Below are 22,292 nucleotides of genomic sequence, written 5' to 3' on the forward strand. Positions count from 1 at the left end.
CCATGATCCGTCATTATTTCCGTATTTACCTTACTGTGTTTCATTGGCCAGGAGAAAAACATACAAAATCCCGAAGCTAACAAGAAACTAGATGTATGTAAGCATCGGATGAAAAAAAAAAAAAAAAACTTCTCGTGTTGTGATACACGCGCAGCACAATTAGCTTACAAATGATTTATAAAGAAGACTTGCGCCGCGTTTTTTTTTAAATGAAAAATGAAAATGAGGCTGTGTTATAAAAAACAGGTTGTGTGTATTTATGCATAAATAAAAAGTGTACTACAGAATTTCATTTTTCAAACGCCTTTGTTAAATAGTCTGTTTTAGCAACATAACTAAAGTTTAAAAAGTAATCCTTCATTTGAGAATCTAAATTGGCCCCTTCAACAGGTGTGTCCTTGATAACCTCATTGGTAAATTCATCGTCGAAATTTTCGGCCAAAGTTGGATCCGTCTTACACATTTAAGAAAAGAAAGATTAGATATTGACACAAAATAGGGTTCTTTTTATCTTTCTTACCACGATAGGTGTAATAGGAGGCGTTAAAGTGCGCGACTTCAGCTCTTCCCAATCAATTTTTTTGAAAAATCTGTGCGACTTGAGTTTATCTAAACCATCCTCTCCGCATCCAAGACGAACATTAGGATTCTTACGTAAAAGCTATCAATGTCTAGTGTTAGCTTTTTGGCTATATGTACATGTAAAGCATCCATTCCCTAGCTTACACGAATGAGTAAATCCTTGGCATCTGCAGAGATATAGTATGGAATTTGTAATTTCTTCTTGAGAATGGCATCCAATGTCTTTTTTTTGTTGCCACAACGGAAAGGGGTCTATAGGATGGTTTAATTAGTAAAAATAGGGTTGATAGTAAAGGGATTGAACTTACATAGCCCGTCAGCATTTCATACATCAAGATACCAAAGGTCCAAAAGTCAACACCTTTATCATAATTCAATTCCAACAAAATCTCTTTAAGATATGAGTGAGTATACACAAGAAATGCCCAAGAAATGTTCAAGTCGCTTATGACCCCCTTTTTTTTTTAATTTACCTGGAGCCATATATTCAGCAGTGCCACAGACGGTATTTGTTCTACTTCCTTCTAAGGACACTTTTGACAAACCGAAGTCAGTCAAGAGAACATGTCCTTCACCATCCAATAGACAATTTTCAGGCTTTAAATCACGATAAACAATACCCAAACCATGCAGATGCTCCAAAGCCAATAACAATTCAGCTAAATAGAAGCGTGCCACATCTTCTGCAAACATATGTTCTACCGAATAAAGTTAGCGTTCTGTGTCCCCTCCCCCACCCCTTTTTCTGACTTTTTTGAATCGCCGCCTGTAAATCCTTACCGGTAGCCATGTGAGTAAATAATTCACCACCTGTTGCATATTCCAAGATCAGATACAATCTGTCGTTTGTTTGAAACGCATAGTATAATTGAACAATGAAAGGGTTACCCACTTCTTCTAGAATTTGTCGTTCGGCTTTTGTATGTTCAGCATTCTTAGCATGAACAAAAAGTGAAGCCTTTTTCAATACTTTCATTGCGTAAAGTATACCGCTTTCTGTATGACGACACAGCATTACCTTACCATAACTGACATTTTAAGAAGAATTTTTTTTTGATTGTTAGGAATTGTTTGTATAATAAACATTATGAAAAAGTGCTTACGCTCCACGGCCTAATAGCTTCAAAATTTCAAAATCATCCAATGATACTTTTTGAGGATTGACAGAAGGTTTTGTCACTGCTGAAGATATAAAGTTTTCATCCAAGGGAACTTCATAGAGTTTTTCATCAGCTGGTATTTGCCTCGGTTCGGTTGTGTCGATTTCAGAAGAATATCCACTTTCAGTGACCTCTTCATCTTGAACAGATCTCAAGGCAGATGGAAAATCGTCGAAATGGAAAACGGCACTCATTGGAGAAGGGGGAGGAGTTTTTTTAAGTTTATGTAATAAAAAACAGAGAGTATTATGATGAAAGATTAAGATTTGAACAACGTGCTACCAGACCAGATTGTAAATTTGAGTATAAATTCATATAGAAAATATGTAATGAGGAAAAAAAAAAAAAAAAAACTTTTTTTCATCTATACCCTAAAATGGCGATCCCTACAATTAAACAAACAGTGTGGGACATTTTTTAAACCAATGAAAAAATTGTGTGTGTGTGTACACAAAACATTAAGCGTTGTCAACTTTTCGTCAATTAAAAACAACCCAAGTATGCGGTGAATATAGACATCGACTGCATGAAATTGTCATTCCTTTTCAAACATTCATTATCTAATAGGGATATTTTTATTCAAATGTTAACAAACAAAAAAATAAAATAGAAGGATTGAAAGGAATGTCTTCTTGAGATTGATTCCATATAAAAAGGTTCGAATTTCTAGCCAAAATAATTTTTTTTCTTCATTAGTTCTACAAACATTCTAACAGCTCTTTAATATGGTCAATCTTACTACTTATATGGTCGCCACCACTGCTATGATCATGGGTATCAGTGCCCTCGATCACGCTTCCGTTGAACAAGTCAAAGAGGCTTTGAAGGCTTCCCATATTATTCCTGCTGCCGTTGCTTCAGCTTCAGACTACGCTCCTGCTGCTGTTGCATCCATGATTGTTGAGGCTAATGCTAAAGGTAAGTTTTTTTTTTTGGTCTAGCAGTTTCTGTCAGATAATTAACTTTTTTACTTTTACTTTTCAGAAATCCATCCTGATGTCATGCTTGAGGAAATCAATGCTTTCTTGAGCAACATCATGCACCCCGCTGCTCCTCTCTCTTCCAGCGAGGTCGAAGAGGCTCTCTTTGGTATCTCTAACCCCCTTGATCTTGCCGGTAAGCTTTTAGGCGGTGTTGCCGGTGCTGCTAGCCATGTTGTTGGCGCTGTTACTGCCCCTGTTGGTGCTGCCGTTGATGGTGCCGGTAAGGTTATCAACAGTGCTGCTGATGGTGTCGGTAGTCTTGTTGCTGGTGCTGCTGATCTTGCTGGTAAGGCTGTCACTCCTATCCTTGGTGCCGGTGTTGGTAACGTTATTAGCGGTGCCGGTGCTGCTGCTGGTGCTCTTGCTAATGGTGCCGGTGATATTGTTCAAGGTGCCGGTTCTGCTGTTAGCCATGTTCTTTCTCCCAGTGGTTTGTCTGGTTTATCCGGCGGCATCGGTGGTGCCTTGAGCGGTTTAACTGGTGGTTTATCCGGCGGTTTATCTGGCGGTTTATCTGGCGGTGGAGGAATCAGTGGTTTGGCTGATAGTGCTAAGGGTGCTGCTTCAGGTGCTATCAGTGGTGCTGGTGACTTGGCCAAGGGTTTGACTGGTGGTTTGACTGGTGGTTTGAGTAATGGTTTGATTGACGGTGTCACTGGTGCTGCCAATGGTGTTCTCGATGCCGGTTCCAACTTGGTTGGCGGTCTTGCTGGTGGTGTCAACGGTGTTGTTGATGGTGCTAAGGGTGCTGTCAATGGTGTTGTCGACGGTGCTGGTGATTTGGCCAATGGTTTGACCGGTGGCTTGACTGGTGGTTTAGTCGATGGTGTCAAGGGAGCTGTTCACGGTGCTGGTGATTTAGCTAGCGGTTTGACTGGTGGTTTGACTGGTGGTTTAACTGGTGGTGGATCCGGTGGTGGATCTGGTGGTTTGACCGGTGGTTTGACTGGTGGTCTGACTGGTGACGGTGGTCTTACTGGTGGTCTTACTGGTGGTGGATCCGGTGGTCTTACTGGTGGTCTTACTGGTGGTGGATTTTCCAGCGGTGGTGGATCATCTGATGGTGGTTACAGTTATAGCTACGGACCTGGTAGCAATGATGGTTCATCCGGTGGATACAGCTACAGCTATGGCCCCGGCCTCCAAAAGCGTGCTATCTATGATATGGATGGTGAATACGCCGAGATGGCTGAAGAGCCTTCTCAATCCAATGTCTACTCTGCACAAGACGATATTGTCTCTGCCTCTGAAGTTTCTCTCAGTGCCTCTGCCGCTCCCTCCGCTTCTGCTAATCCTGTCTTAAGAGCTCGTTCTGCTGGTGCATACTCTGCTTGGGCTTCTCACCATGCCTCTGCCTCTGCTTCTGCTGTAAGTTCATATTACAATTTCACATGTCAAATTCTTTTATTAATATTTTAAACTTTTTTTAGGCTCCTTCTCTCGTGAGTTTAACTCTTTCTGTACAATTGTTTGTTGACATCATATTAACCTTCCTTTTTCTTCCATATAGGCTCGTCGTGCTGACTCTCCTCAAATCTCTGAAGCTGCCTTTGGCCGTGAAGAAAGCAACCCTATTGCTGACTACCTTGGTAGCATGATCATCTCCAACATTAAGGATGAAATTAGTGCTTCTCTTGCTCATGGTGGTGCCGCTGGTGCTGCTGGTGACGTTGATCTTAAGGATCTCCTTGATAAGGTTAAGGCCAAGCCTACTGGTGCTGCTGGTGCTGGTGGTCTTGCTGAGGCCCTTAAGGGTCTTGCTGATAAGAAGAAGGCTGGATCTGCCAGTGGTTCTGCCTCTGCCTCTGGTTCTGCTGACCCCGTTGCCTCTGCTACTGGTGCTGTTGGTGACGCTGCCAGTGCTGCTGCTCCTACTGGTGTTGCTTCCGCTGTCAAGGACGTTAAAAAGGCCGCTCCTTCTTTACCCGCTTTCTAAATTTTACATTACGTAAAACAATACCAAAGTTTTTTTCTTACCCCTCCCGATATATTCGACTTTCGTCTATATTCCCATTTTAATTTAAAAAAAAATCTCTCAAAGTTTAATTCCCTTCGACATATAACCAATTTTTGTTTATATCTAATTTAATAAATCTCTTTTAACCTCTTCATTCTTTATTGTCTGTCAAAATGTTTAAAATATTTTAATTTTGTCCAATTGTGTAACAATTTAATATTTACAGTAGGCAACAAAAATGTTTAAACATATGTGTAGATCTCCTTTTGTTCATGTGTTCTTTTTCTTGAGATGTGTTGTCAATCTTCTTCATACCACTGTTTACATGCCATTCATATCTGATTATGCGTTTCATTATTCATTTTATGGCTTTTATCTTGGACCCAACAACATCAGGGGTGTTATTGTTTATTTTAATTTTTTTTCATCATATTTATAACTTTTCACTACAGACATAAAAACTGGCTAAAAAAGAACCGTGAGTGCATAGAAGAATCGCATTAAAATTAGACAATGAAGCTAGGGGTATGAGAATGCCACAAATGAAGTAGATCTGATTGGAAATAATTGGCCTATAAAACTAGGGGACCAAATAAGAATAATTGTAGGGCGGAAATGGGCTCTTTTTTTTGTGTGAGATGTTCTTGTTCATTGTAACAATTACTTTTTAACTATGTTCAGATCTGCTTACGAGTATGTAAATGCGCTTGTTTAAATTCATTAATACGAACAAGGTAATTTGTTTTGTAACAGGCGTTTTTTATTTTTTTAAGAAACCATACAGAAATTACAACAAATACAATAAGGTTATTTAGCAAAGCGTGTTCAATCTTGTGAACAGAGGATGCCAGAATAAATAAATTGCTTTCAGCGGGTAATTGTTTATCCGTCTATAAAGGATTTTTGAACAATTGCATGAATTTGTAGTGCCTAGTTTATTTCTATTGTTTTAAAAACTACACTTTTGGATTTTGCCGATTGCAAGGTCAAAGATGACTGTAAGGTTTTGAAGAAGGAAAATATTTCAGTTCATAAAACTTGGGAGGAGGCACGCAATAAAATACAGTTATTTACCAATGGCAATACAGTTCATATAGTAATGCAATCAAATGACAAAAACTAAACTATTTCAAGGTCAAGCTGTATAATCTTTAGGATGTTTTTTTAGAGAGGATGGTTGATGATGTAGTAATTGGTAAATATGTAGACTTAAACATTATTGGTGGTTTGATAACAGAAATATAGTACTCATGCATTATTCACAGTTATAAAAAATATTGGTTTTATTTTATTTGATGTGGTTTAAAAAACGGGACTTATCGACGTTGACTTCTATTTTTTTTTTTTTTTTTTTTTTTGATTGATATCAACGTAAGTCCAGGTTTTTTGGATAAGTTGACATTAAGATTCAGTGGTGCAAACTGTTCATGGTAATACGAATGAATCAAAATATGGTAACAGCATTGCCTACTATTATCATTGTTTGTAGTGATTCAACTACAAGTTGTTTGGTGTTACCCGCCTTTTTATAAATAAGAAAAGATTGGTCGTTCAATAAATTTAACTATTTTGTTACTTACATGCTAAATTCTATATATACGTTAAATAGTTGAGCACGGTTGGTTAAATACATATTTGTTGATCAAGTGTAAAGGCATGTACAATCCCAACACAGAAATACCCAGAAGGCTGCTCAAAAACCTATCAATGTGGATTATTGACACCATAAAATTGTTAAATATATGTCTCACAAGATTTTGTTTAAAAGATATCCTTATTCTGTCCGAAAATGACATTCATTTGTTCTCATTGTGCTCATTGATGGGCTCCTAAGAGCTCATGACTTTAAAAGCCCGCGAACAATTTTTGAGAAATATGTAACAATCGGACCACGTCATGATTTCGGTTTTTTTTCGTGTGTGCTTCTCCCTCTTGTTTTTTCTTCTCTTTTTATTTTTATTTTTTTTTGAAGTAATACCACCATCTACTTTTATTTTTTAAACGCAAATATATAGTCAGCATGCCTTTAAACCCTACCGATATGGATATTGATACTAACACAACAGTTCCTGCTACTGAGTTTATGGATGAAGATCCCCCTGCTATAACTGAAGAGAGTACTAACGTTGCTACCTTAATTGATGAGCTCAAACACGAAGACGTTACTTTCAGACTCAACTCCATTAAGAAACTTGACGTTATTGCTAATGCTCTCGGCATTGAAAGAACCAGAAATGAGCTCATTCCCTTTCTTCAAGGTACTTTCTCTTCAGCTTTCTCCCTTTTTTTACGTGTTTTTTATCCATATATCTAACATTTTATGTAGAGTCTATTGACGACGAGGATGACGTTTTATTAGCTTTGGCTGAAGAGCTTGGTAAATTAGTCGAGGCTGTTGGTGGTGCTGAATGTGCTCATTACCTTTTACCTCCTTTGGAAAACATTGCTGCAGTCGAGGAGGCTTCTGTTAGAGATAAGGTAACATACCTCATTTCAACTTTATTTCGTCCTTTCTCCTTATTGAAAGAACCCATAGGCTGTTGCATCTCTTTGTCACATTGCAGAGATTTTACCCGAGGATCACTTGGAGAAATATTTCGTTCCTCTTCTCAAGAGATTGAGTGTTGGAGATTGGTTTACCAGTAGAACATCTGCTACTGGTCTTTATGTATCTGTTTACAAGAGAGCTTCTCCCACTCTTCAAGCCGAATTAAAGACGTAGGTTTTTTTTAAAACATTACAGAGTTCATGCTAATGTTTCCTAACCATCTTGATTTAGTTTGTTCACACAATTGGCAGAGGATGATAGTCCCATGGTCAGAAGAGCTGCTGCAAAGGCTTTAGTGGTAACACATTTGCGAAAACAAAGTAAAGATTCGGCTACTGACATCATCTTGTAGAATCTTGTTAGTGAAGTTTCCGCAGAAGATGTACTTGTAACCGTCATTCCATTATTCCAAAAATTAGCCCAAGATGACCAAGATTCTGTTCGTCTTTTAACAGTCGAGGTTTTGGTTGCACTTGCAAACCGTTTGTCAAAGGAGCAAACCAAAGAACTCTTGTTACCTGCTTTCACTTCATTGTCGAACGATAAAGGTTGGAGAGTCAGATACATGGTTGCTTCTAAATATGTCGAGGTTCGTGTTAATATACATGAAAAGATGGATGAAAAAGAAAAGAAGGAACTCAATTTTAATTTATGTAGCTTGCAGATGCATTTGGACAGGAAATTGCCAGAGAAAACTTTACAACTGCATTTGTCAACATGTTGAAGGATTCAGAAGGTGAAGTTAGAACTGCTGCTGCCAGTCAAATTCCTGGCTATGCCAAGCTCGTCGATAAGACCGTCATCCTCCAAGATCTTTTACCTTGTGTAAAGTTACTTGTGACTGACGAGAACCAGCATGCTCGTGCTGCTCTTGCAAAAGACATCAGTGGATTAGCTCCTATCATTGGTCAAGACGCGTAAGTTTTGTACTATGCTTATGCTTAGGAAGTGTATCAGTTTTACTCACAATGAAAATTAGTACTATGGAATACTTGTTACCTTTATTCTTGCAACAATTGACAGATGAGTTCCCCGATGTTCGTTTAAATGTTATTTCCAACTTGGAGACCATCAACAAAGGTAAATCATAACAGAAAAAAAAATGTTTGGCAGTCAGTCTAAACACAATTATTTGAAGCTATTGGAATCGAGCGCGTTTCTCAAGCTTTGCTTCCTGCCATTGTTGAGTTGTCAGAAGATAAGCAATGGCGTATTCGTTTGGCCATTATTGAGTATATCCCTCTTTTGGCTAAACAATTCGGATCCAAGTTTTTCGAAGAGAAACTTTTGGACTTGTGCATGTCTTGGCTTCGTGATCTTGTATTCTCTATCCGTGAAGCTGCCACTGTAAATTTAATGAAGCTCACGGAAGTTTTCGGTGCTGAATGGGCAAAGACTGCTATTATCCCTGAAGTGATGAAAATGACAACAGATGAGAATTACTTGCATAGAATGACCACAATTTTTGCATTGACAGTAAGTGTATATTCCCAAGTCTTACATTTATTTTTAAAAAAAAATTGACGTGTATGTTATTAGACAATGGCGGAAGCTTTAACTCCCATCATGGTTAAAGAATCTATTCTTCCTACAATTACTGAAATGTCCAAAGACCCCATTCCCAATATCCGTTTTAATGTTGCTAAGTCATTGGAGACCTTGATACCATTATTGAAAAAAGATCCCAGCACAACTGAGCTTGTCAATAGCTCTGTTAAACCTACTCTTGAAAAGCTTAGCACAGACCAAGATGTTGATGTTAAATTTTTCGCTACAAGAGCATTGGAAAGCAATGTTTAATTTTTCTTTTTTTCAGTAACACGCATACACACACCCACACACCCACACACCACATCCGTCCTCACAACTTGTCTTATTTTTCTCTAAATGTAAATTGTAGTAGTCTTTCGTAGTAGTAATGAGCTTGATTAAAAATGAAACTTTTTTCTAAATATCAAATAAAGAAAAATGAAATACATAAACTATAGAGGGGGAAAGTGGCGCACACAGGCACATCGGACTATTTCTCTCATGCAATAATCGTCACTTGGCAACTTGTCAAAATCGAATTATTTTTACTACTATTCTATGTAAGGAATGCATTTGACAAGGGCTGCTTATAATAACCCAAAAACCTATTTATCTTCTTTCTCTCTTCTTTTCATTTATTATACCCTCTATTTTTTTAAACACAATCTAATTGCTGTTTAGAATAATACATTCTACTGCTCTCGTCCTACAAAATAAACAAACAACGCACCCCCTTTCTCCCTGAAACCCTTTTTATTTTTTGTTTGTTTGAAAAATGGCAACACAGCCGAATCCTTTGAAAAGGCTATCTGTTATGGCCGGTAAAAAAGGCCTTACAGATCTTCATATACCCACCATTACTGAGGATGCTCAAGACGTAGTTGGTAAGTTACTATGCTTTTTTTTTTTCGGAATATAATTGTTTTGCTAACATCACCAATAGGAATGCAAGGTAAATCAACATGTGATGTTTGTTGTATCACATGCTAACGAATTTTATAGGTCGTATCCGACTTCAAAAAGATGAAAGGATCAACACCAGTCAATGGATGGACAAACAAAGAAACAATTTGTTAGCCTATGAGTATCTTTGTCACATTGGAGAAGCAAAAGAGTAAGAAAGAGTCTTTATTATTTCTCCACATTTTCTTATAAAAATCTTCCGTTAAATCTAGATGGATAGAAGATTGTTTACAGTATGAAATTGATCCCATCATCAAGCTGGAGGAATCCATGCGAAATGGTATTGTTTTGGCCAAACTCTCCGAATGGTTTTCTCCCGGTATTGCGCGCAAAATATTTCAGGTACACCATATACATTTGTTTCGGTTCATCATATAACTGAACTCACTTTTTTAGGACTCCAAGCTTCAATTTCGTCATTCGGACAACATCAATTACTTTTTCGATGCACTGAAAGTTGTTCGACTACCTCAAATCTTCTGGTTTGAACTAACTGATCTTTATGAGAAAAAAAACATTCCGAAAGTGATTTACTGTATCCATGCCCTTAGGTAATTTTTTTCTCTTTCTGTTCATGTACCCTGTAACTTTTCTTAATGAGACTGTGTCATAGTCATTTGTTATCAAGAAGAAACATGGCGCCAAATATTAAAAACTTGTTGGGACAACTTCAATTTACTAGTAAGTAATCATCAATCCAAAAAACCTGTCGGTAGATTTTTTTAAACAAAGAAAAATAAAAACTCTCCTAGATGAGGAATTAAGCAAAACGCAGCTTCACTTGGATCTATCGGGTGTAACAATGCCCAATTTTAGGAACATTGGTAACTCTTTGCGTCGAGAGTTGAATGAATTCGATGCTGAGGATTGTGACGATGATTATAGTTTTAGACAAATGCCTGGTTTTGATAACTACCCGATGTTTAACACTCTATCTCGTACTATCCATACACCGGATTTGATTATTGAAGATGAAGATTCTGATTCGGAGCACTCCCAATTATCTATTACCGAATTTCCAGTCGATGAGGAAGAAGGTAAGGACTGAGTAAAATAATGCCAACAAGAGTGCTTAATTTTGTTTTCGCCTCTTTTTTTTTTATACGTAGGATTCGAGGATTACTGGTCTGATGACATAAACCACGCCAAGCTTATTAAATGTCAAGACTTTGCGCGAGGATGGCTCGCTCGGAAGGAATTTACTATGATCCAGAACGTTCACCAATCGACCCATTTTAACGATCTGATGACACGAATTCAATCCCGTGTCCGTGGAAATAATACCCGCGCAAAAATTGCAAGTTACAAGTCTGAATTGATCGATCACAGTAATTTCATCATCAAGTTGCAAAGTATTTCCCGTGGATTTCTGGTCCGACTCAAATACCAACAAACAATTGATTACTACAAATCACATATCGAGAAGATTGTTAAGGTCCAAAGTTTTGTCAAGAATAAACTACATGGAAACGCCTACAGGAAATTAACCACAGACTCCAATCCTTCTATCAGCACCGTCAAAAGTTTTATTCATCTTTTGGATGACAGTGACCTTGACTTTGATCGTGAATTGGAGTTGGAAGATATGCGCCAGCAAGTGATTGAGAACATACGGGAGAACAACCAATTAGATTCCCATATTAATGTGCTTGATATTCAAATCGCTCTCTTTTTGAAAAATGCTATTTCCATCGACGAAGTTTTGAAACACAGTGGTGCCTTTAAAAAGAAAAAAGAGCAGCAGCGTATCTTGAGCCAATTAGCTGCTAAAAATAACCAAACAAACCCCTTCTCCTTTGCTGGTATCGACAAGGAGAGTAGACAGAGACTTGAATCGTATCAAAAGCTCATCTATGTTCTACAAACCGAACCAAAGTATTTGGCTAGACTGTTATCCATGACAAACAGACAAGATCTAGGTCATTATTCAAGCCACAAATTGATCGAGTCTACCGTTCTGTCCCTTTTCGGCTATGCAACAAATGCGCGTGAAGAGTTTTTGCTGATTAATCTTTGCAAGGTAAACCTACAGAACTGCTTGTTTTTATAATTTCATACTAACATGTCTATTTACAGTATTGTATCGCCGAAGAAATGAAAGATGTACAAAGCACTCAAGAGTTTATGCGTGGAAACTATACGTTTATGAAACTTGTTGTTCAAACGAATCGAGGAGCAAAAGAAAGAGAGTTCTTCCGCACGCTTTTAACTCCTCTTGTCAACGAAGTTGTCCATAATGATTTCTTGGATCTTGAAACGGATCCAGTTAGTATATATCACAAGGCAATTAACGATGAGGAATCTAGAACTGGTATGCCATCCCTCCGTACCCATGCTGTTACTTCTCAAGACGCACTCTCTGACTCAGAAGTAAGAGATACCTTTGTGATTCATTTACGTAACCTCAGGGAGATTACCGAACAATTCTTTGCTGCCGTCACGTCTACTGTAGATACTGTTCCCTATGGTATACGCGTAGTTGCAAGAGAGTTAAGATTGATTTTGGAAGAAAATTTTTCGGATGAGCCTCATGAACGTATCATCCGTATCATTGGTAACTTTATCTATTATCGTTATTTGAACCCTGCTATTGTGTAAGTTTCCGTATGTTATCTATATTTTATCATGATTAATCTGACCTAGATTGAATTAGTGCACCCGAGCAATATGACGTGATTGATGCTGTTATTAATCCTGTACAAAGGAAAAATTTGGCAGAGGTAAATCAAGAGTCGATATTGCCGTCTTCAGATGCTAATTATTCTCCTTTTAGGTCTCTAAAATGTTGCAACATATATCAAGTGGTTCTGTGTTTGAAGATGCACATGATATTTTTTTAGCTCCTTTAAATGAATATGTTGCAGATGCAGGTCATCGCTTTGGAGAGTGGTTTTTGGAACGTAAGTGTACTATAAATATATGTATATAATAACGCCCCCATCTAAACCAAAAGGTTGCAGTGACTGATGTTGAAGACCCAGAAAGCTATTTTGGAATGCATGCTTTAACTGATCAGACCAACACACACAAGCCTGTTGTGTATCTGTCACCCAAAGAGTTATTCCATTTACATTATACATTGGAACATAATTTGGATATGATCGAGCCTGAAGGATCTGGTATTCTTCACGATATCTGCAAGGAAATTGGACCTTCTATTTATCATCCCGATACCGAACTACCTGAAACAATGGTCTGCTTGACATTGACCAACAACTGTGACGATATTCCCATGGACCCTACAGCCCGTCTTCAACAATTATTGGTTGACACCAAACGACTTGTCATTTATGTCATCAAAATTCAAAGTGGAAAGGATTTAGCACATATTTTCCAAGAAGCGGTATCAACGGATCACGAAAGAGTTTGGACTAAATTTAAATCACAAGAGTTTTTAGAAGGAGCAGAGGATCATACCGTTATCACAAAAAGACGCTATCTAAAACTCGGACAGTCGGAAGACCCCTTGGATTTACAAAGGTAAAGCAAAATGAACGATCTATCTAAATCCAGGCACCTGACAGTTTTTCTTAGCATTTCCTTTTTCCAACTCAAGCGCATTGCAAGCAGGCTTGTAGTACATTTGGAGACTTGCAAAGTGATTGCTAATAATAATGCCTATCAAGATGTGATCAACATGATTGCTCGTGATATTACGGGAAAAAATACGCGGCGATTACAACGTGACCGGGAATTAGCACGTATGAAGCTGACATTGAACCATTTAAAGGAAAAGAGGGATTATTTGCTTGAGCAAGGCAATTCGTACGAGGGATATTTGAATAGCTGTATGACATCTATGGCAACCAAGCGGGGGAAGAAACAAAAGTTTATCTTTCCTTTTACACGTCAATATTTCCATATGCGGGGTTTGCAAAAATTAGGGTTAGTACCCAAGTTCGGTTCCTACAAGTATACTGCCAAACAGTTATTTGAACGAAATGTAATTTTGGAGTTGATGGGTATCCCTAAGAGACATTATGATCGTATTCCTATTATTCTATCGATGGACCAAGCAGGAATTATTACGATTGAAGGAAGTTATTCCGGCTGGCCAATGTCTTCAGTTCAAGTAGATCTGCGTTATGAAGAGCTTTTGCAGACCCAGTTTGAAGGTGTTCAGACGGTTACTGTCCTGGATGGCATGGCCAAAGTAAACGTGAATTTGTTAATCTATCTAATCAACAAAAAGTAAGTGAATTACGATGATCTTGTACTATTTATACTCAGTTTTTCTTGTACTAGGTTCTACGCATAATTGTATTTATATCTTTTTTTTTTCCTTTCTTTTTTTCTTTTTTGCTCAACAGGTGATACACAATTTGTAGTGTAAATAAACAAATTTGAGGATCTTCCAAAATTTCTAGATTATTTGCAGTCTTCCTACTTACTATTTCTGTCAAGATGATATTTTAATGTTTTCAGATATGGGTGTTTATACCCTTGTTGCAGAGCGATTAGAAAGAATAAAATCAAAAAAAAATTACAAGAGTAAAAACTGCTGTTTATGAGTAATAAACTACACATCCCAGACAACGGTTACACGATAATGTTATTCTTTTTTTTTTAAAATAGACTTTCGCACCTTTCTTGGTCCTTCCCTTTTTCCTTTCCGCTTTATTTATATGCTTAAATCAGATGATTTTTATACAGTTACTATCGAAAATAGTCAGGAAAAGTTTACTATCCATAAGCAGTACAAAATCATTCGAAAAGTAGGTGCAGGATCATATGGATCTGTTTGTAGTGCCCTCAATGTAAATACCAATGAAGGTAAAAAAAAAGAAAAAAAGAAAGAAAGTTGGGGGGTTTATTCCATATTGACATAAACTTTAGTTGTTGCTATTAAAAAATGTCGTCATATATTTGACAAAAAGTTAATTACGAAACGTTGTTTACGGGAAATGAAATTGCTTCAACATTTAAATGGTCATCCACGCATCATTGATTTACGAGCCATGGACATTGTCGATCCTAGAACATTCAATGAAGTTTACTTAATACAATCTTGTTGTGATACTACCATGGCAGATATTATTCATTCAAAGCTTGAACTAGAAGCAGTACATTATCAATGGTTTATGTACCAACTGTTTTCAGGTTTAAAATTTATCCATAGTGCCAACGTACTTCACCGTGATTTAAAACCAGGTAGAATACATTCAAGATACGTTTCATCATGCTTCTGCTAACATCTCTTCCATAGCAAACATTCTGGTTAATGAAAATTGCGACTTGAGGATTTGTGATTTTGGTATGGCCCGTGGGTTTGTCAGTCCTTCAGATCATGTAGAATCGCAGTATATGACACATTATGTAGTCACTCGTTGGTATAGAGCTCCTGAAATCATGCTGAGTCGGAACACCTACGATAAGTCTAGTAAGTTTTTTATTTTTTCTCTTTAGTTGTCTGTGGTGTATACTAACAATAAAGAAAAAGTTGATCTATGGTCTGTTGGTTGTATCTTGGCAGAACTATTGGGCCGAAAAGTGTTATTTAAAGGTACAGATTATGTTGACCAACTGCACAAGATTGTCGGTATTTTAGGGTTACCTCATGATACTTCATTCTGGGACAATTCCTCTTCTGTCACTGAATATATTAAAAACTTACGTGATGAAAGTGGTTTGCCTCCTCCCACAGAACCGATTGATTTCCGTATTGTATTCCCCCATGCTCCCACCGAAGCTCTCGATTTACTTCAAAACCTGCTTTGTTTGGACCCTTCGAAAAGAATGACAGCAAATGCTGGATTAGAGCATCCGTTTGTGGCTGCTGTTAGAGATCCAGCAGAAGAGGTAGAATGTAGTCAACCCTTTGATTTCGAGAGCTTTGAATTGATTGAAAGTGAACATGTCTTGCGCCAATGTATTGTAGAGGAAGTGATGAGGAGTAAAGGTTTGGAACATGATGCTTTTAGACAACATTCCATGTCCTCGGTAAACTCGCAACCCTCTCGTCGTTACACCGGAAGTTCCATATCTACTCCATCTTCCGCTTTTGTGACTGAAGCTAATTTAAATGCGATTCATGCCGCACAACAAGGAAGAGATGTGTTTCAACAACCTCCAGATCCAAGCCAATTTCAATATATGGTTATGAATCCCGAACAATTTGTTGGAGAACCAGAGGATATGGATGAGGACGATATGAAATTAATGGATAGCGATGATAGTGACATCCATGTAGGTAAAAGACGTACACTTGTTGGGCCCTCAAATGCTGATTATAGAGCCTTGGAGAGACATTTAAGTAAAGATTGGTAAATAAATCAATAAAACAAGTGGTAATGATACCCCCACCCACCCTTTTATTATATAATGATGATGATTATTTATTATTTAATTGTATATATATTTTTTAAAAAAAAAAGCGAAAGTATATGGGAGAAAAGGGTCTAAATATGAATTTACATAATGGTACATTCCGAATCCTTGGAATTATTAGAAGATGTGTTATTGTCATCACGCGTGTGTTTTCGTCTTTGTTGTTGTCGTGCCCCACTATATTTAAGTTCTGTCAAACGTTGCATTGCTCTTCGGTAATTCTGTGCAGCAGCACGCATATACCAACGCTTAGCTTCTTCTAAATTTGGTCTTACGCCTGTACCCGTTTCTGTGTAATAACCTACAGCATACTCAGCTTTTGCATTGCCTTTATCAGCAGCCTTGCGAGCCCATAAGTAAGCTTCGGCATCACTTTGAGGCAACACACCTTCTGCACCAGTCAGATACCAGCCAGAAAGAGCAAACTCAGCTTCCAGATCTCCTTGCTCAGCAGCTTTTGAATACCATGCAATTGAGCGTCTAGGATCTACAGGACAATTTAAAAAGCCATTTTCATATGCCAGACCTAGTTTAAACTGAGATGGGGCGTATCCGTATTGAGCAGCCTGAGTAAACAACTCACGGGCATAGTTGAGATCGGGAATGACAGAAGGGACACCTTCTTTTTCAAAGGCCAAACCTAATTCATGTAAAGCATGCGGATGATCTTCATCAGCCTGTTGAGAGGCACGTTTTAACCAAGAGATACCTTCACGGGGATTTTTAGGTTGACCAAGGAACCCTTTTAATAAAATCATGCCTAATTTGTACATGGCTACACTATTTCCCAAATTAGCAGCCTTTCTATAAAACTGGATTGCGTGGTTCTTGTCTCTTTTGGTGCCCGCTCCCACTTCGTAACAAACAGCGGCCCTAAATGTACAATCAGGATGACTTTGTTTGGATCCTTGAATATAGAGAGCAAAGGCCTTATCGGGATCTGTCTGAAGTCCCATAGCACCTGTACCGTAACAATTGGCCAAATAAAATTGAGCATCTGCATAACCCTGTTTACCCATTCCAGAATGCGCAGCCAGTTTTTTGCAGATTTTTTGTGCTTCCATCAACATGGCTTCACGTGCTCTCTTTGTACGTTTTGGATCTTGTTCATCAGGGCGTAATTGATTTGCTGCTTCGACCAAAAACTTTGCTAATTCTAGAGAGGCATGAGGATTATTTCCTTCCGCTTCTTTACGGTACATGGCTAGTGTCTCCTTGTTGGCAGGCGGGAAATGACTCCCCTTGGGTTTTTTACCAGCAGAATTTGCTACAGCAACTGAGCTATCAGCTAGATAAGATCCATCTTGGGATTGTACGATGGTAGCTGAAGAATTGTTATTGAATGTTGGAGGTATGATGGGTCTCATTTGAGGATTATAAGCATTATTATTATTTGGATAGTAATTATGAGTTGGTGGAGGGGGTGGACGCATATTATTTTGTTGCTGTTGAGGTGGAGATAATGATGGGCCTGACATCATGGGTTGTGGCGGTAACGGAGCACCCTGTCTATACTGAAACTGTTGAGAAGGAGGAGGAGGCCTATGATCAGCATAATAAGCAGTGGGTTGTCTACTTAGACCAGGATTGTACGGATAAGGTCTTTGATGAGGCATTCCATTTTGAAAAGGAGGAGGACGTTGGAAGGAAGGCGAATACTGAAGAGGTCTATGATTTTGAAAGGAGGGTGAATATTGAAGTGGCCTAGCATTTTGAAAAGAAGGTGAACGTTGTTGAGGTTGCACAATGAGGCGTGGAGAGTTTGTGCTTATTGTTGGAGAGCCACTGACCGAGGAATTTACAGATCCTGGTGACACGACGTCGTCAGGCTTTAAAACAATATTAGAGTTTGTGTATATTAATGGCTTTTGAGGCGTGACAGTGCTCGAAACATTCTCAGGGGTGTCGGTTGACTTTATGCTGAGCTTTTCGAATTCGACTTGAGATGATGTGTTAATGTCTGAATCAGGTTGAACAATGTCCGATTCATTTAATGTTAGGGTCATGTCGTCGTACTTTTAAGTTGTCGATTTTACTGGCTATTTGAACTGTGTATGCTTAGAAAATGAATTTTTTTTACTGTGTTTTATTTAAAAGGAGTGTAATAAGTTCAAAGGCCTAAGAAAAGAAAAAAAGAAGAATGATAATATTTAAAAAAAGAAAGATAAAAAAATGTAAATTTGCTGACCGTTTATCCTGTCATTTGTATCACCATTTCCTCATATTTCCCGAGCGTATCCTTTAGCTGTTTTTTCCGTCTTTTTTTAGATCTCGATATATTTATACATAAATGTACAAAAAAAAGAAAAAAAGGTTATTTTTGTTACTTGCAAGTATTTGTTACCTTGTTAGTTACAATTGCAATTTTCATGCACTTCATTTTTTCGAAATTAATCAAAACTGGATTTATTTAGTGTAACATGCACAAGATAGACAGTAACAAAACCTGTCTATCTATTTCCAATTAAACAGGAACACTTTTATCCTGTTTTTTACATGTAATCGTTGGATCAAGGCCACTTTTTGTGTCTGAAACTAGCTATTTCAGTGGCTACCAGCCAACTACATGGCGCTTTAGCACTCTACTTTTGAGAACAGAGTGTGTTACTGCATGAACAGCATCAACAAACTCTATTTTGTTGATGCTGTGACGTAGTTTTTTTTTTTTTTTTTTTTTTTTCTTGAACACTCAGCTCTCCTATTAATTTTTAATTTGTTTTTTTTTCTACAATTTCATAAGCTCATAATGGATTTGACATTGGAACAACATGAGGCACTCTTGAAAATGACAGAAGAAGAACAAAAAGCTATCCTTGATGCCACACCCAAAGCAGCTCTCGTCGAGGACTTTCAAGAGAATATACGATCAAGGAAACAAGGCAGGAGTATAAGGGCATTGACGACAGCTCTGTCCATGAGTAGAGCCGAACGCGAAGTAGCACTAAAACAAAAGAAGCAAGCCTTTAAAGAGAAAACAGAAAACGACGATGAATCCTTTGACCCGTTGATGGACTATATTGAATATGCAGAATGGCTAGTTGAAATGACGCCTGACGGTTATGGTAGTAATGACCTCGAGACACTTTTACACGACGCGACCAATCGTTTTGCAAAAGAACCACGTTACAAAAACGATGTTAGATATTTAAAGCTGTGCATTGAGTATTCAAAGTGGGTGGAGGAGCCGCTAGAGATCTTTTCTTTTCTTGTCAGGAATAAAATTGGGTGTGATTCAGGTGAGTTTTACCATGAATACGCATCACACCTAGAAAGTCTGGACAGGTAAAACTTGCTTTTAAAAAATAAGTATACACATACTTATGTATCCTTGTAGGCATGAAGACGCCATCAAGGTTTATCAATCAGGCATAGGAAGAAACGTGCGTGGTGCCAAAAAATTAAAAAAGAACCTCGAGAGTCTGATATTAAGAGTGGATCAGAGAATAGCGCGAGGAATAATTAGTAGAGAAAGTGATGCAAAGAAACAAATGAATTTGTTGAAGCAACAAGGTCGGTCAATGCTTGGACATAAATCTGACAGCCGTTCAAGGTATTCAGTGCCAGCCAACGTACGGGCAGGTATACAGGCTGCTCATGGATCACCTTCAACTACTCGAATGTCATTTGGAAATGATGGTCCTAGTACCTCAAAATCAGAGTCTTCATTTACAGTATTTAGGGATGAACCATCTAGTAGTTCATCACTAACTACACCACCACCACCATCTTTATCTAGAAATGATCCAACAGGTCATATATTTAAGCCAACTCGTTCAAAAATTGATAGGGCTGAGAATAGGCGTACAGCGGCAGACTTTGTAGGCGTCACTATACCACAGGCAGAGAGGAAAGAGCCAGTACATCAACCTTTTGTTATATTTAGAGATGATATGGAGCCGGAACCAAAAAAGAGACCCCCAAGGCAGCACTCTGGCATCAATCCGGATTCATCGTCAGACGATCTCACAATAATTGAAGGATCAGTATTAGCTCACGGTGTGAATTCTCAAACACGCTTAAATGTCGAGAAAGAACATCGAAAAAGACTGGAGAAGCATTTCAAACAAAACGAACAAATATATTTCGAATCACATAACACAAAAGGTCAAATGGAAATTATTGCGGTATCAAAAGCAACACATAGCCTAGCCTGTTTCGAGGAGGATAGGATACATTATCAGGGGATTAAATACGAGAAACCAAAGGATGTTCCAGGGGATGGTAATATATATATATACATAAAAACAGATGCTCAAGTTGGAAATTAAACACTTCTGTTTGCATAGGATTTGAATTGTTTAAGAAACAACGAAATTTCGAGATGCCAGATATAGGTTATACTACAGAAACAAGAAACGCCAGGGAACTTGTAAATCAACAGTTATTTGGGCAGAATCCAGGTTATCCCGATGATGAAGATGTGACATGGACAAGCCCGTTTGAACGTGTTCCTATTAAAAGAAAGCATACCATTAATGAGAACGAGTAAATTAGCAGTTGTGAAGTCCGCTAAATTCCACCCAGTTTAAAAAAAAAAAGGGGCGACTTGAATACCACGTTCCTATTTCCTTTTCCTTTCCTTGTTTCCAAAAATAAAATAAAAAGTAATTGAATGAAATCAACCAAGGCACAGAAATCAGCTACTCTTCCAAGAGTAGAAGACAAACGAATCGTCAGAGATGCCTTAACCTCTTCTGTATGTTTGTACCTGAATTCTTTTTCCTGATGACCGACTCACCTTCTTTTTTGTTGTCGTTGTAGAATATCTTCATAGCTGCCGTTGCTCGTCTATATATAGCTAATAATAACACATGGAAATACTCGGGGTTATGGGGTGCCGTAGCTTTTTGTAAAGATCGAAATAAGAATAACGCTCACTATATTCGACTGATTGACATGGAGGATGGTAAGGGTGTCATTTGGGAACAGGAGTTATATGAGGGTTTTCAGTACGTTAAGGACTGTGCTTACTTCCATACTTTTGAGACTGATGTAAGTAGTCAATATATGTTGCTTATATTTACTGACTTTCTCTCGTAGGATTGTCTTGCTGGTATCCTTTTCGTTCATGGAGGAGAGGCGGACTTATTTCATGAGAAACTGACTAGCAGGGAGGCCAAACACAAGAAGAGGTAAGAACGGGTTTCTTCCTCCATATTTAAATACTAATTATTCTATTTAGTAGCGATGTTGGACGTGTGAGCTATATACCAGGAAAGGGGTTTACCATTGATAATAATGATCCAGAGATACTTGCAATCCTGAAGGAACTAGAGAAATTAGATGATTTTTCAGCGGCTGACATTGATCAAAACCAAGATTTTATTCAAAGCTTTATTCAGCAGTACCGAAATAGTAAGAAGGAAGCATCCACTACGAATACCAATAGAAGAGCACCACCTCCACCACCACCACCTCCTTCTAGAAGATCAACTAGAAATAATATGCCTCCCCCACCTATACCACCTATGAAGAGCAGAAGTCCAGCTGGCCCACCTCCCCCACCTCTTCCCAATCGTGGTTTAAGACAAACCCCATCTATACCGTCATTTAATACTCACCCTTCAGCTCCTCCCCCTCCTCCCATGAAGAATAATTCCCCTCCGGCTCCACCCCCACCACCCATGATGAATGCTCCACCTCCACCACCGCCTCCACCCATGATGAATGCTCCTGCCCCTCCCCCTCCCCCTCCCCCTAATAGTAACGCTACCGCATCTCCAAAATCATCACCTATACCCAAACCCCCAGCAGCGCCGGGTGGTGGGCGTAGTGATCTTATGGCTGCTATTCGATCTACCGGTGGATTCGGATCTTTAAAGAAAGGTGGTACACTCAAATCCACACCCAGCAGTAGTAGCAGATCCCCAAGTGCCATGTCTAACAGTAGTAATACGAACGAAAGTATGGCCTCTAGTCTTGCTGCTGTGCTTCAACAAAGAAAAACCGCTATGCAAAGCGACGACGATGACGATGATGACGATGATGATTGGAAGTAAAGAAGTAAAAATAAAAAAAGTACATTATAGAGCTATACGAATCCTAGATCTTTTTATTATTATTATTATTATTATTATTATTCGTGTACTATCTGTTTTGAGATGATAGTACAATAATAACTAACAACTAAGAGTCCTTCTACTGCAGGATTATCTGCTTCCGCCTAATCTTTATGCTCATTGCCCAAATGTTTGTGACGCCTTTCTTATGAAAACTGATAATAAAAATAGTTCTTTAAATTA

At 38.3% G+C, this 22,292-nt stretch overlaps 10 protein-coding genes across 10 annotated transcripts; 8 read left to right on the plus strand and 2 right to left on the minus strand.

Annotated features, from left to right (window-relative positions):
- Positions 1–139: 139 nt before the first annotated feature.
- Positions 140–2,095, minus strand: EV154DRAFT_503681 (kinase-like domain-containing protein). Its single transcript, XM_051600944.1, has 7 exons — positions 1,686–2,095; positions 1,363–1,610; positions 1,056–1,280; positions 891–973; positions 727–834; positions 521–661; positions 140–454 (listed from the first exon to the last, which is right to left on the minus strand). The coding sequence occupies exons 1-7, from the start codon at positions 1,934–1,936 to the stop codon at positions 290–292; spliced, it is 1,221 nt and encodes a 406-aa protein (XP_051459239.1). The 5' UTR covers positions 1,937–2,095; the 3' UTR covers positions 140–289.
- Positions 2,096–2,108: 13 nt separating this feature from the next.
- EV154DRAFT_585356 (uncharacterized protein) lies at positions 2,109–4,830 on the plus strand. Its single transcript, XM_051606755.1, has 4 exons — positions 2,109–2,660; positions 2,727–4,093; positions 4,156–4,167; positions 4,236–4,830. Exons 1-4 carry the CDS (start codon positions 2,468–2,470, stop codon positions 4,659–4,661), a joined length of 1,998 nt encoding a protein of 665 aa, XP_051459240.1. The 5' UTR covers positions 2,109–2,467; the 3' UTR covers positions 4,662–4,830.
- A 1,779-nt stretch (positions 4,831–6,609) lies between these two features.
- Positions 6,610–9,217, plus strand: EV154DRAFT_461912 (armadillo-type protein). The gene is made up of 9 exons (XM_051597572.1): positions 6,610–6,940; positions 7,009–7,160; positions 7,219–7,400; positions 7,462–7,528; positions 7,583–7,819; positions 7,888–8,147; positions 8,210–8,310; positions 8,369–8,706; positions 8,770–9,217. The coding sequence occupies exons 1-9, from the start codon at positions 6,703–6,705 to the stop codon at positions 9,028–9,030; spliced, it is 1,836 nt and encodes a 611-aa protein (XP_051459241.1). The 5' UTR covers positions 6,610–6,702; the 3' UTR covers positions 9,031–9,217.
- A 318-nt stretch (positions 9,218–9,535) lies between these two features.
- On the plus strand, positions 9,536–10,101 carry EV154DRAFT_417883 (uncharacterized protein; the record flags this gene model as incomplete). Its single annotated transcript, XM_051595816.1, has 3 exons — positions 9,536–9,644; positions 9,763–9,874; positions 9,936–10,101. 3 exons carry the CDS (start codon positions 9,536–9,538, stop codon positions 10,099–10,101), a joined length of 387 nt encoding a protein of 128 aa, XP_051459242.1.
- Positions 10,102–10,525: 424 nt separating this feature from the next.
- Positions 10,526–13,918, plus strand: EV154DRAFT_537304 (Rho GTPase activation protein; the record flags this gene model as incomplete). Its single annotated transcript, XM_051604198.1, has 7 exons — positions 10,526–10,760; positions 10,833–11,743; positions 11,800–12,317; positions 12,377–12,443; positions 12,497–12,623; positions 12,684–13,203; positions 13,258–13,918. 7 exons carry the CDS (start codon positions 10,526–10,528, stop codon positions 13,916–13,918), a joined length of 3,039 nt encoding a protein of 1,012 aa, XP_051459243.1.
- A 430-nt stretch (positions 13,919–14,348) lies between these two features.
- On the plus strand, positions 14,349–15,261 carry EV154DRAFT_401113 (kinase-like domain-containing protein; the record flags this gene model as incomplete). The annotated part of the gene is made up of 4 exons (XM_051595283.1): positions 14,349–14,496; positions 14,560–14,874; positions 14,930–15,079; positions 15,164–15,261. Coding segments are annotated over 4 exons (711 nt in total), but the record flags the coding sequence as incomplete, so codon positions are not given.
- On the plus strand, positions 15,127–16,040 carry EV154DRAFT_179737 (uncharacterized protein). Its single transcript, XM_051594229.1, has one exon. The coding sequence runs from the start codon at positions 15,460–15,462 to the stop codon at positions 15,988–15,990; it is 531 nt and encodes a 176-aa protein (XP_051459245.1). The 5' UTR covers positions 15,127–15,459; the 3' UTR covers positions 15,991–16,040.
- Positions 16,041–16,048: 8 nt separating this feature from the next.
- On the minus strand, positions 16,049–18,257 carry EV154DRAFT_503698 (uncharacterized protein). The gene has a single exon (XM_051600945.1). The coding sequence runs from the start codon at positions 18,054–18,056 to the stop codon at positions 16,134–16,136; it is 1,923 nt and encodes a 640-aa protein (XP_051459246.1). The 5' UTR covers positions 18,057–18,257; the 3' UTR covers positions 16,049–16,133.
- Positions 18,258–18,743: 486 nt separating this feature from the next.
- Positions 18,744–20,636, plus strand: EV154DRAFT_550392 (Mad3/BUB1 homology region 1-domain-containing protein). The gene is made up of 3 exons (XM_051604923.1): positions 18,744–19,332; positions 19,385–20,271; positions 20,337–20,636. The coding sequence occupies exons 1-3, from the start codon at positions 18,797–18,799 to the stop codon at positions 20,537–20,539; spliced, it is 1,626 nt and encodes a 541-aa protein (XP_051459247.1). The 5' UTR covers positions 18,744–18,796; the 3' UTR covers positions 20,540–20,636.
- On the plus strand, positions 20,637–22,086 carry EV154DRAFT_503701 (uncharacterized protein). Its single transcript, XM_051600946.1, has 4 exons — positions 20,637–20,746; positions 20,812–21,042; positions 21,091–21,182; positions 21,236–22,086. The coding sequence occupies exons 1-4, from the start codon at positions 20,663–20,665 to the stop codon at positions 22,047–22,049; spliced, it is 1,221 nt and encodes a 406-aa protein (XP_051459248.1). The 5' UTR covers positions 20,637–20,662; the 3' UTR covers positions 22,050–22,086.
- The last annotated feature ends 206 nt before the right edge of the window (positions 22,087–22,292 follow it).

The sequence above is a fragment of the Mucor mucedo genome (assembly GCF_025094135.1).
Source record: "Mucor mucedo strain NRRL 3635 chromosome Unknown EV154scaffold_30, whole genome shotgun sequence".
NCBI classification, from domain to species: Eukaryota; Fungi; Mucoromycota; class Mucoromycetes; order Mucorales; family Mucoraceae; genus Mucor; species Mucor mucedo.